This window comes from Micromonas pusilla (assembly GCF_000151265.4).
Source record: "Micromonas pusilla CCMP1545 genomic scaffold MICPUCscaffold_9, whole genome shotgun sequence".
In the NCBI taxonomy this organism is placed as follows: domain Eukaryota; kingdom Viridiplantae; phylum Chlorophyta; class Mamiellophyceae; order Mamiellales; family Mamiellaceae; genus Micromonas; species Micromonas pusilla.
In genome coordinates, this window is record NW_003315890.1 from 245727 (window position 1) to 258292 (window position 12566).

At 66.9% G+C, this 12566-nt stretch overlaps 4 protein-coding genes across 4 annotated transcripts; 2 read left to right on the top strand and 2 right to left on the bottom strand.

Moving 5' to 3' along the window:
* The first annotated feature begins 126 nt into the window (after positions 1-126).
* On the top strand, positions 127-2000 carry MICPUCDRAFT_28221 (uncharacterized protein). Its single transcript, XM_003060842.1, has 2 exons — positions 127-186; positions 521-2000. The coding sequence occupies exon 2, from the start codon at positions 580-582 to the stop codon at positions 1846-1848; it is 1269 nt and encodes a 422-aa protein (XP_003060888.1). The 5' UTR covers positions 127-186; positions 521-579; the 3' UTR covers positions 1849-2000.
* A 468-nt stretch (positions 2001-2468) lies between these two features.
* On the bottom strand, positions 2469-2777 carry MICPUCDRAFT_9210 (uncharacterized protein; the record flags this gene model as incomplete). The annotated part of the gene is made up of 1 exon (XM_003061100.1): positions 2469-2777. A coding segment is annotated over one exon (309 nt), but the record flags the coding sequence as incomplete, so codon positions are not given.
* A 282-nt stretch (positions 2778-3059) lies between these two features.
* Positions 3060-6839, top strand: MICPUCDRAFT_48042 (uncharacterized protein; the record flags this gene model as incomplete). The annotated part of the gene is made up of 1 exon (XM_003060843.1): positions 3060-6839. One exon carries the CDS (start codon positions 3060-3062, stop codon positions 6837-6839), a length of 3780 nt encoding a protein of 1259 aa, XP_003060889.1.
* Positions 6840-11256: 4417 nt separating this feature from the next.
* MICPUCDRAFT_19653 (uncharacterized protein) lies at positions 11257-11937 on the bottom strand (the record flags this gene model as incomplete). Its single annotated transcript, XM_003061101.1, has 1 exon — positions 11257-11937. A coding segment is annotated over one exon (681 nt), but the record flags the coding sequence as incomplete, so codon positions are not given.
* Between the last annotated feature and the right edge of the window lie 629 nt (positions 11938-12566).

Sequence of the window (12566 nt, forward strand, 5' to 3'; positions counted from 1 at the left end):
TCACTCCAGGTTAACTCGGTTTTTCCTCGTCGACGCGACGCGACGTGGAGTGACGCCTTCGGACGAATCACCCGCGCCGGCGGGGTTGTTTTTTCCCGCGAAAGTTCCGCCCTACCCACTCCGTCGACGCGCGCCCGCTCGCGACGACACGAGGACTTTCACCGAGGACAGACTCGGGCTCGTCGGGTGCGCGTCTTCTCCGTCGTCTGCTCGCGCGCGGTCGTCGCGACCGCGCTCGCGCGCTTCCGTTCCCGCGTCGCGTCGCGCGTCCTCACACGTGTCGCTTTTGTTTGATTTCGGGAACGGGTACAACAACGTCAGATCCCGCGAGGGGGCGCCCCGGAACGCGCGCGTCGCCGCGTCCGCGGCGTTCTCCTCCGCGCCCTCGCCGCGTCGTCGCGCCGTCGCCGACCCAACGTCGACGCCGCGCCCTCTTCCTCGCGCCGTTCGCACCTCGCCGACGCGTCCCCTCCCCTCCTCCCGTCTTGTTGACGTGTCTCGTCCGCGTCTCTCTCGCCAGGTGATAAATTAATTGACCGGCGCACGCTCGAATCGTTCCTTTCAGTTCGTTCGCTCGCGATGACGAAGACCACGCGCGCGCGCGCGCTCGCGGGCGTCCTCGCGACGCTCCTCCTCGTATGCTCCTTCGCGCCCTCCGTCGCGGCGACGGCGTCCGACTCCGCCTCCCCCGCGGAGACGGAGCGGACGGCCGCGACGACGACCGCGACGACGACGACGACGACTTTGACGACGACGCTCGACCCGGTCGCGACGATCGAAGCGCGCTTCGATCGGTGGCTCGCGACGCACGGGAAGGCGTACGCGTGCCCGAAAGAGCGTGCGAAGCGACTCGCGATCTTCGCGGACAACGCGGAGTTTGTCCGCGTCCACAACGAAGCGCACGCGGCTGGGAAGAAGTCGCACTGGCTCAGACTCAACCACCTCGCCGACCTCACGCGCGAGGAGTTCAAGCACATGCTCGGCTACGACGCGTCCAAGAAGCGCGTCGAGTCCAGCAGCCCCCCCGTCGACGCCGCGAACTGGGAGTACGCGGACGTGACCCCCCCGGAGACGATGGACTGGGTGTCGAGGGGCGCGGTGACGCCAGTGAAGAACCAAGGCCAGTGCGGGTCGTGCTGGGCGTTTTCGACCGTCGGCGCCGTGGAGGGCGTCGTCGCGGTGAAGACCGGGGATCTGATCTCTCTGAGCGAGCAAGAGCTCGTGTCGTGCGCGAAGATTGGCGGAAACAACGGCTGCAAGGGCGGGTTGATGGACAACGGCTTCGAGTGGATCGTGGAGAACCGCGGCGTGGACGACGAAGAGGACTGGGGATACCTCGCGAAGGATCGACGCTGTAACTGGTTCAAGAAACGAAGAGCGAAGGCGGCGTCGATCGACGGCTTCAAGGACGTCCCCAGAAACGACGAGGACGCGCTCAAGAAAGCCGTGTCTCAGCAGCCCGTCGCCGTCGCCATCGAGGCGGACCACCGAGAGTTTCAGCTCTATTCCGGCGGCGTCTTTGACGGCGAATGCGGGACGAACCTGGACCACGGCGTGTTGGTCGTCGGGTACGGCTACGACGGCGAAAGCGCCGGGCACAAGCACTACTGGACGGTGAAGAACTCCTGGGGCGCGAAGTGGGGCGAGGAAGGGTACATACGCATCGCCCGGGGCGGCATGGGGCCCGCGGGGCAGTGCGGCGTCGCGATGCAGGCGTCGTACCCGACCAAGTCGAGCTCGGCGCCGTTGGAGGACGGAGACGAGCCGACGGTGTTGGACGCCGCGCTCGGGGCGGTGGAGGACGTCGCCGCGTGGGGGCAGGAGCGCGCGTCCACGGTGTTTCTTTGAGGAGGAGGAGGAGGAGGTGGAGGAGGTGGACGAGAGTCGATGTACGACGTACGAGATGCGAGATTGATGATTGACGAACGGGACGACGCGATGACACGAGAATTCTCTTTTGTAACGCGAACCGAATGTATGACAAGAGCGCGCACGTCTCCACGATGACTCGCGATTACATAAAACTAGTGAACTAACAGACGCTGCTAAAACCCCTAACCGTCGAGCGACCTGCGGCGCGGCGGAGCGAGGGGAAGCGAGCGGGGTGAGTCGCGATTCGAGGAGGAAAGAGATCGTCGAGGGAGAACGAGGTAGGTCGTTCTGTTCGCGTCGCGCGCAGCCGCGGCGTCAGCAGGATCCATTGGAAATTTTAATGGAGTCATCTGAGCGAGCCGCCAAGCCCGCTCTCACCAAAGGGTGCGATGCGCAGCTCATCACCCGCCGCGGCTGCTGACGAAAAAAAACAAAACCCGCGCGCGCTTCGAACGAATCGAGGCTCAGTCCTATCGATCGGTGATCAATCGACGACCTCGCGGGCCGCCGTCAACATTAGCATGTAGATATCTATCATAGCCTCGCGCGCGCGGGTCGGGAGGGTGGTACAACGCGCGACGCGCACCTCAGAGGTCGTCCAAAAAGTCCATTCGCTGCAACATCGATCCTTTGAGATTTTCCGCCGCCTTCTCCGCGTCCCGCGCGTGCTTGATCTCGTCGTTGCTCACCATCGTCAAACCCTCCGTCTCCTTAGACTCGTCCACTCCGCCCATCAGCACGACGTTCTCCCCGCGGACGATGTACAGACCCAGCGGGATGTCGCTGTAGGACTTGTTCACGATGATCCGCTCGACCGCGCCCTCGAGAACGATGTTCGCGAACTGATCGAACGAGCGCAGCGTCCCCAAGATCTTGCTTCCGTCGCGAAGCAGGACGAGGAGCTTCTTGTCGAGCTCGTCCACGAGGCTCGCGACCGCGCTGAGGTTCCACGTGTCCGTCATGTTCGAGGCTTGGGTCGATCGATCGCGAGCGCGCTCGAGTCTGATGACGCGAGGGCGGGGCGATTTCTGGAGTCGTCCTGCATCGTCAGCGTCAGTGGAGACTTCCGATAAACTGAACGGGCGCATCCGACCTTCCGACGAGCGACGGGGGAGGAGGCGCCAGAAGCGTCCCGCGCCGGACGCCCGACGTCGCCTCTCGCGTCTCACTCGCGAGAGGCGAGCGGGATGGACGGCGACGGCGACGGCGACTGGGGCGCGTTCGGCGAGGCCGCGGCGGAGCCGGCGGCGGACGACGCGCGCGAGACGGGGACGACGACGTTCGAGAACGACGACGCGCCCGCGCCCGCGCCTCGGAGGGGCGACGACGACGACGACGACTTCGGCGACTTCGGCGACTTCGGCGACTTCGGCGCCGCCCCGCCGGTCGCGACGACGGCGACGGACGAGGAAGGACGACGCGACGCCGACGAGGACGGCGGCTTCGCCGCGTTCGCGTTCGACGCCGCGCCGCCGCGCGCGACCGAGGCGTCGACGGTCGCGACGAAAGACGACGACGACTCCGACGGCTTCGGCGAGTTCGAGGCCGTGGACGAGCCGTCCGTGATCGTGCACGAGGGAAACAACACGTTCGACGACGACGACGACGACGAGGAGGTGGACGCGGCGGACGCGTCGCGCGTCGAGGACGACTCGCTCGCGCCGGACGACGACGACGACGACGCCTCGGGGTCGGACGCGTTCGGAGATTTCGGGGACGCGCCTCCGCCTCTCTCTCCGCCTCCGCCGCCGCCGCATCAGGATCCCTCGCCGCCGCCGCATCAGGATCCTCCCGCGGACGCCGACTTCACGGACTTCGGCGACTTCGACGAGGCGCCGCCTCCGACGCCGTCGCCGCCTCCGCCGCCGCCGGTGGACGAATTGAGGACGCGCGCGATGGACCTCTCGCGCGCGACGGGCGACGCTTTCGCCGCCGCCGCCGCCGCCGCGCTCGCCCGCGCGTTCGCGTCCGGCGACGCGTCGTCGTCGTCGTCGTCGTCGTCGTCATCTGCGCGCGCGAACGACGCGGCGACGGCGGCGTCGGCGTCGTCGTACGACGACGCGTGCGCGCGATTGCACGCGGCGGCGGTCGCCGCGCGGGCGCGCGCCGGCGCCGGCGACGGCGCGGCGCGACTGATGCGCGAGTGCGCGCGAGGGTGGGCGCCGGCGTCGGGTTGGGCGCCGCGGAGGACGCGCGGGGTGGGATCCGGCGTCGGCGCGAGGGCGTGGGACGCGTCGCGCGCGAGGGAGGAGTTGATCGCGCTGGTGGTACCGAGTCGCGAGGAGGAGGAGGAGGAGGAGGAGGAGGAGACGGCGAGGACGCCGGGGAAGGAGGCCGCGGGCGCGCCTCCGTCGCGAGCGGCGGAGACCGTCGAGGTCGAGGAAGTGCCTCTCGCGGCGGAGACCGTCGAGGTCAAGGAAGTGCCTCTCGCGGCGGCGCCGCCGCCGGCCGTCGAGGAGCCGGAGCTGGAGCCGGTCGCGGACGCGCCGGCGCGAGACTCGCCCGCGAGCATGTTTGGCGGGATGGACGTGTTCGACCGCGGCGAACAGGACGCGAACGACTGCGGCGGCGGCGGCGAGGACGAGGACGAGGACGAGGACGATTTCTCGGCGTTCGCCGACGCGGAGACGGGTGAAGTCGCGGAGGAACCGCCGGCGATCGCTCAGGAGTGGATTCTGCCGCCCGCCGTCGAGGAAGAGATCGCGGTTGAGGAGATTCCGGCGGCGGTCGAGGTAGAGGCGGCGGTCGACGAGCCGCCGCCGCCGCCGCCGCCGCCGCCGCCGCCGCCTCCTCCTCCTCCGGTCGAGGAAGCGGCTCATCCTGAACCTCCGACGGTCTCGGAAACGCCGGTGGTCGATGACTTCTCCGCGTTTGAGGAGGCTCCTTCGTTGGAACAGGCGGCGACGGCGGACGAAGACCCGACGCCGCCCGCGGTCGAGGAGTGGACGCCCCCGGAGCCGCCGCCGGCGTTTGAAGCGCCGCCGGCGTTTGAAGCGCCGTCTTCGCCTTCGCCTTCGCCTTCGCCCCCGCCGGTCGAGGAATGGTCGGCACACGTACCGTCGGGGTTCGACTACGCCGGCGCCTTCGAGGCGGCGCCGGTGGTCGAAGCGGCGCAGGTTGTAGAAGCGGCGCCGGTCGTCGAGGAAACGCTCGAGGTGGAAGAGACGCCGCCGGAAGAGACGGCGCCGCCGCCAGCGGTGGAAGAGGCGCCGTCGGCGGCGTTGGAAGAGGCGCCCCAAGCGGTGGAAGCTCCGCCGCCGCCTCCGCCGCCGCCGCCGCCCGCGCCGGCGGTCGACGCCGCGGAGGCGTACCCGTCGTCGTCCGCCACCGCGTTTTCGCCGTATCTCATCGGCGAGTTCGCGTTCGATTCCATCCCGGAGCCGGCAGCCCCCGCGCCGCCGCCGGTCGCGAGGCCTCCGCCCGCGGCGGAGCCAGAGCTCGCGCCGTCGGTGTTCGCGTCCGCGGCGGCGACGACGGGATTCGACTACGCCGGCGATTTCACCGGGTTGGGGGCTTTGCCGGAGGCGGTCGCGAAGCCGCACCCCCCGCCGCCGCCGACGGCGGCGGCGGCGGCGACGGCGGCGACGTACGCGCCGGTGGCAGAGCCGCCGCCGCCGCCGCCGCCGCGGCCGCCGCCGGTAGAGAACAGAGACGCGTTCGATGACCTGTTCGGTCCGGTGTCGAACGCGCCGTTAGCTTTCGAGTATTCCGCCGGGTGGGGGAGAGACGCGGTCGCCCCCGAGCCGGTCGCCGCGGCGCCGCTGAAAACGGAAGCGCCGACGGAAGAACCCGCGATGGAACCCGAGGAGGCGTGGGGTGCGCCTCTTCCGACGATCGCAAACGACGAGGCGATCGACGTCGGCGCGTTCGCGGCGGTCGAAGCGCCGCGCGAGGACGCGGAGCCGACCCCGACGCCGCCGGTCGTCGAGGAGGAAGAGGACGAGGACGACTTTGGCGCGTTCGCGGCGGTGGCGGCGGCGCCGCCGCCGCCGCCGGACGAATTCGGGGACATGTTCGGCCCGCCTTCGACTAACGCGGCGATGCGCGCGCACGCGAATCCCATCGTCGTCGCCCCCGCGCTCACCGCGCCGACGACGGCGTCGTCGTCGACGGCGTCGACGGACGACGCCTTCGGGTTCGCGACGTCCGCGCCCGAGGCGCCTCCTCCCGAGGTGCCTCCTCCCGCGGCGGTCGGGCTCGACGACAGCTTCTCAGATTTGTTCGGCGCGCCGATGGTGAACACGCCTCTGGAAACGCCCGTGGAGATTGCGTTCGCGCCGCCGCCACCGCCACCGGTCGTCGAGACCGCGCCGCCGCCGCCTTCGGACTCGTTCAGCAGCTTTGACGTCGCGACGCCGACGGGGGACGGGGAGGAGGAGGACGACGAGTTTGGCGATTTCGACGCCGCTCCGGTCACGCCCGCGCCTCCTCCGCCGCCCCTGCTCCATCCCATCGGCGGCTGCGCGGGTGCGAACGACTTCGACATGTTCAGCGGCATGAAGATGAAGACGCCGCCGGACTGGTCGAAGACGGCGGCGGCGACGGCGCCCGCGCCCGCGTCCGCGTCCGCGCCCGCGCCCGTCGTCGAGGAAGAGGAGGACGATTTCGGAGATTTCGCGCCCGCGCCCGCGTCGATCGTCGCGCCGCCGGTCGTCGCCCCCGCGCCTCCGGTGAGACGAGAGGTGCCGCTCGACGCGTTCGGTTTCGGAGGCGCGGCGATGGGCGCTCCGACGACGACGGGGCTCGCGGGCGGCGGCGGGTTTGATTTCGGCGGCGGCGGCGGCGGCGGCGGCGGGTTTGATTTCGGCGGCGGCGGCGGCGGCGGCGGCGACTTTGGAGGTTTCGTCGCCCCGACGCTGCCGGTGATGGGGTACGCGCAGCAGATATTGGCGTCGATGCCACCGCCGCCACCGCAGAAGACGAACACGAAGGACGCGTTCGCGGATTTGGGCGCGTTTAATAAATAGATAGATAGCAGCACACACGCGTTGTCGATTCGAAAAAGTTCGATAAAAAAACTAAGTTAAGGTTCTACGAAAGGTACACCCGTTGCGTCGGTCTCCCCTTAAAGCTCAGCATGTTGAGCTCCGAGCGCAGGTTCTCGATCTCGTTCGCCTGCGCGTTGATCACCTCCACGAGACGGTCCCTCTCCGCGATGTCCTTCCGTCGCGCCGCGTCCGGGTCGATGAACACCGTTTTCTCCGATGTTTTCAGCTCGTGGTTTAAATCGCGTTGCGTCTTCGTGAGATCCGCGACGGCGTTTAAGCACGCGGTGTTCTCCGCGGTCATCCGCGTGAGCTCGTCCTGCGCGTCCACGATGCGCTTGGACCACTGCTTCATCTCCTCGCGGTTGCTCATCTCGAGGGATTTCATCTGCTCTCTCAGCTCCGGGACGCCCTTTTTCGGTATCGAAGCCGCCTCGAGCGCGTCCAGGTCGACGAGCTGACCAAACTTGAGCATCTGCAGCTCCGTCGCGCGCGCGTCCAAGACGTCAATCTTGTCCTGCCTCGTCGCGCACGCGTTCTGCAGATCGATGTTCGTCCCTCGCAAGTCCCTCTGCTGCACGCGAAGCGCGGCTTTCTCGTCGATGAGTTCGTCGATCCGGCGTTGCAGCCCCTCGAGTGCGGCGCGGGAAAAGTACAAGCCTTCGCTGAGATCCGCGGGAAGCTTTTCGTTCCGCAGGTACGACATCTGTCGCATCCGAAGCGTCACCGGGACGTCGATTTGGTTCAGCGAGTTTTGTTTCTCTTTCTGGAACGCCTCCATCTCTCGTTCCGTGTTCTTCAGCGACGTCAGGACGTTCGAGAGCTTCTTCGCGAGGAAATCGCGCTCTTTCCGATCCGTCTCTGTGATTTTGTTGATCTCGAGTATGACGTCGTCCTCGTCTTGCCGCCGCTCGCGAATCTCGAGGACGGCGTTCCACAGCTTCTCGTCGCACCCGGTCGGGATCGCCTCTTCCTCTTCCTCGTCCGAGTCTTCGTACTCGGAGTCGTCGTCGTCGTCGCTGTTGCTGTCCTCGTCCGACTCCGCGACTTCTTCTTTTTCCTCCTTCTTTTTCGCGCGCCGGACGCGTTTCGTGAACACCTTCTGCAGGTACTCCCGGTGCGCGTGCTCCTCCGGAACTAAGCCGCCGAACTCCTTCACCACCTTCCGCTTGTTCTCCGTCACGACCGCGAGCTCCTCCGCTTTCTCTTCGACGCGGCACTCGATCTCGAAAACCTTGTTCTCGAGTTCGGTCTTCTCCGCGTCGCGCTCTTCGATTTTGCCGAGAAGCGTCTTCTCGCGCTTCTCGAACAGCTTCAACTGACGAAGTTCCTCGAGCAACACGAGCTGCTTGATGTCCGCGGTCTTGCACTCGTACTCCAACGCGCTCTTCTCGCGTCGCAACTCCCTCAGCGACGCGTCGAAGGACGTCAGAAGCCTCTGGCGGCGCTGCACGAGCGACGCGCGCTCGTGCTTCAACGCGAGCGCGAGACATTCGAACTCTTTCACCTCAATCTCGGTGCCGGGGTAGTTCTGGCGCTCGACGCGGCGCGAGTCACCAGCGCTCTTTCTCGCGTCCGCGGCTTCATCGTCGACAGCGTGCGCGTTCGCGTCTGCGGCGGGGTTCGACGCCCTCGCCTTCGCGTCCGTCTCCTTCGCGGCGTCCGCGTCCGCGTCTTCGTCGTCGTCGTCGTCGCCGCCCCCGCCTCCGAAGCCGCCCAAGCTGCTCGCGGCTTCCTTCGCCGCCGCCTCCGCGGCTTTTTTCTTCGCGAACGCGTTGAGCTGCGCGTCGGTCACGACGCCCCGCGCTTCCGTGGGGTACTCGTCCGCGAGCGGCGTCGCGACGAAGTGCCCTTCGATCGCCGCGAGCGCTTCTACAGCCTCCGGGGAGTCGCCGTCGTTCAGTTCGTCCGTGATCTCCCTCACTCTTTTCGCGCCCGCGACGACAGTCTTCACGATGTCCGCGCGCACGTCCCGCAGCGCGAAGAACTTCTCGTTGAACTTCATCTTCATCGCGTGCACGGCCTCTTCGTGGAACAGCATCTGTCGCTTCTTACGGTTGTAATCCACGCGTTGGTCCTCCGCGACGAGAAAATCCGGATCAGACTTGAGCTTGAAGTCCCCGAGCGTCGCCTTCGCGGTCGCGATCGCGGCGACGTCCACGGGGTTCTCCTCCTCAGGGTCCGGCTTCGTCGCGTTGAAGGCTTTCCATTCCTTCTCGCGCGCCTTGCGGTGCTTGCGTCGGAGTTCGTACTTGGACTTGTTTTCGTCGTCGCCGTCATCCTCGGACTCTTCTTCCTCGACTGGGGCGTTTTTGTCAACCTTCACGCGCGTTCGCGGCTGCGCTTGCGCGCGCTTCGGCGACCCTTTCACGCTGTTCGCCTCCTCCTCTCGCGCTTTAGCGATCTCCTCGAGGAGCGATTCAGAGAGTTTTGCGACTCTGCAGCTCGTGACCGAGTACGCTTTCCTTCCTTCCGCGAATGACCTTAACACGACGCGTTCAACCTGCACGGGGTCCAAAAACTTCGCGCGGAGCTTCTGTAGGGCAATCTCCGTTCGCTCTTTATCCCACGCGAACTCCCTGTGCGCGCGCGCGATCTTCTCCTTCGTCTCCGCTTCGACCATCTCCCTCAACCCGGGGTCGACCTCGAACGCGTCCAACGGCAGACGCTCTGCCTCGGGTTTGCTCTCGTTCTCTCGCAGGAGCTCTAAAAACTCCCCCTTGAGCTTCTCGAGATACCCCTTCACGCCGAGCTTCTTCGCCTCCGCTTCCGCCCGCAGCTTGTCTTGCTCCGCTTTTTGCTTGTCCTCCTCAATCGAGTACACGCTCGTGGACGTGATGTCGGTCACGTCCGGGATTTCCTTCTCCAGCGCGGCGGCAGCCTCCTCCGCGAGCGTCGGCGTCTCGTCCGCCTCGAGCTCTTTCGCCTTCTTCTCCGGCGAGCCCTCTCCTTCGCCTTCCACGACGGACGAGAACTCGGACCCGAGCGCTTGCACGAAGAAAGACCCGTCCATCGACGTGCTGAGAACGAACGCATCGTCCCTGGAGATGGCGACGCCGGTCACGGCGCCGTACCCGGCGTCGTGGACGTCGCCGTGCCAGTACGTCTTCGCGCCGTCTTTTCTCGCGCGCACGGTTCCGTCCTCGTACCCGACGACTCGGAGCTTCCCGGACGCGCTGACGCTCTGGGACGTGATGCACGAGCCGTGCGTCGTCTTCGTCTCGTGCGGCTTCGGGTTGTCGAACCCGCACGTGAAAATCTTCCCGGTCGCTTTGCCGCCGACGGTGAGCTCGAACCAGCCTTCTTCGGAATTTTTGACGTAACTCAACGTCTTCACCGGATACACCGACGCGCGCTCTTCGTCGTCGAGCTCCGCTTGCATTCTCGCGACTTCTTTCGCGCGGTCCTTCGCGTCCGCGGGGTCCAAGTCTTGGCCGCCGCCGGGGACGAGCTCCTCCGCGGTCGGCCGCGGCCGGTCGAACACGTATTTCGTCGTCTCGCACGCGATCTCGAACGTGTGCGACGCGTCGTGAGTCTCCGGCGCGGGAACCTCGACGATGTCCCCAGTCTCGCACCCGACCAAAACCTTCGTCCCGCACGGGGACCACGTCACGACGGACACCGGTCCGGGCGCGGTCACGAACCCGATCGGCTCGAGGTCGATCCCCTTCCCGGGGGTGGACAGGAAAAACACCGCGCCGTCGACGGACCCGGTCGCGAGCGTCCTTCCGTTGGGCGAGTACGCCGTCGTCGTCACCTCGTCCCTGTGCGGCTTCACGCAGTCGACTAAACGCCACCCGTCCGCGCACCGACGGAGAACGCGGACGACGCCGTCGTCGTACCCGGCGATGACGCACCTGCCGGTTCGGTCGACGTGACTCGGGAGCAGGGAGATCGTCGACGCGGGCGCGCACGATTTGACGGAGAAGAGCTCTCTCTTCCCGACGTAATCGAAACACCGCACGGTGCCGTCCGCGCCGCACGTCACCGCGTGATCGCTCGTGGTAAACGCCTCTAAACCCGTGATCGCGCCCGCGTGGAAGCTCACGAGCTGCTCGCTCGTGCTCGGCGCGCCCGTCTCCGTGAGCTCCACGCGCACGAGCGCGCCGTCCTCGTCCTGCACCAGCCAGTGGTCCGGCTGGGTCATGACGACGCTCTTGACGCTGACCGGGGCGTCGTTCGCCTTCGTGATCAAAAGCTCCGCGATCGGTTCGACGAGCACGACGATGCTGTCCTCCCCGGGCTCGGCGTCGTTCACGCTCGCGAACGACCACGTCTTCACGTATCCGTCCGCGGCGGCGGTGTAGATGACGTCGCCGACGAGGCGGACGACTTCGATCATGCCGTCGTGGCACGGCTTCCCTTCGCCGTCGTCGCCGCCGGGGACGAGCAGCACAGCCTTGATGAGGCCGCCGTCCCACAGTAGCATCCTTCCGGACTCCGTGCCGGAGAGAACCTTGCCGTCCGGAAGCTCCGCGTAGCCGGCGATGTCGGACAAATCCTCGTTCCCGAACCGCCCGATCTCGCCTTGGAGCTTCAGACCGGTGAACGTCTCCGCCATTTTCCAAAAGCGGACGTGTCCGGTCCCCGAAGTCGTGAGCTGCCCGGGGAAAAACGGCGAGAACTGCACGTCGAACACGTCCTGCGAGAACGCTTTCGATCGCAACACGATGCTCTCCGTGCGCCAGTCCCACAGCGTGAGCCAGAAGTCCGGGAACCCGCCCACGGTCGCGAGCGTGTCGCCGTCCGGGGAGAAACGCCCGCACGCGTACGACCTCTCGGTGCCGCCGCGCATAATCTTCCTCAGCTTCATCCGCGGGTACTCGTACACGTACACGTTCGGGTCCGTGCCCTTCTCGCCGACGGCAAGGATGCGCTTCGACGGGTGCACGCACACCATGCCGACGCCCTTGCCGTCGACGCCGTGAAGGTACGTCTGCGCCCCCGTGACGAGGTGCAACGTCTGCACCTCGTTGCCGACGGTGAAGACGACGACGTCGGGCGCGATGTAATGCAGGTTGTTCCGCTTCGTGGACTCGAACCCGAACGAGTGGTACACGCTGACCGCGGTTCGAGGCATCTCGTCCCCCTCCGGTCGCTTTCGGAGGTTGTTCTGGTCGTACGCCCGCTCGTGCTCCGCGCGGCGGCGTTCGAAATCTTCGCGCGCGAGTCGACCGCGCTGGACGGCGTCTTTCCTTGAGACGTCCACCGCGTTCTCCTCGTCCGTGCCCTCGAGCGCGGCCGCGAGGGCCGCCTCCGCGGCGGCGACGATGATCGCCGCGTCCTCGCGCTCCTTCTGAAGCCGCTCCTTCTCCTCGCGCGCTAGACCGCCGCTTTGCAGCGCTTCGTACATCTCGAGCGCGTTTTTATCCTCGCGCGACACCTCCTCGAGCTGCACCTCGCACAGGCGCGAGTCGATGCGCTGCAGCATCGTCGCCGCGGCGACTTTTTCGCTTCGCAGCTTCGCGCGATGCGCGAACGACCGCTGCGTCTCTTGGAGCTCTTTGATCATGATCTGAATCGCGTCCGAGCCTCGCATCTCTGGCTCGACGTCCGCGTTGACGATGACCGCCTCGGCGTCCGCGGCGTGGACGTCCGCCGCGGCGACGTGCACCTCCACGAACACGCACTTGCTCTCGCACTCGAGCTTCTTCGCCTTGAGCTGCGCGACCGCGAACCGGCACTCTCGGCCGCGTCGGATGACGTCCA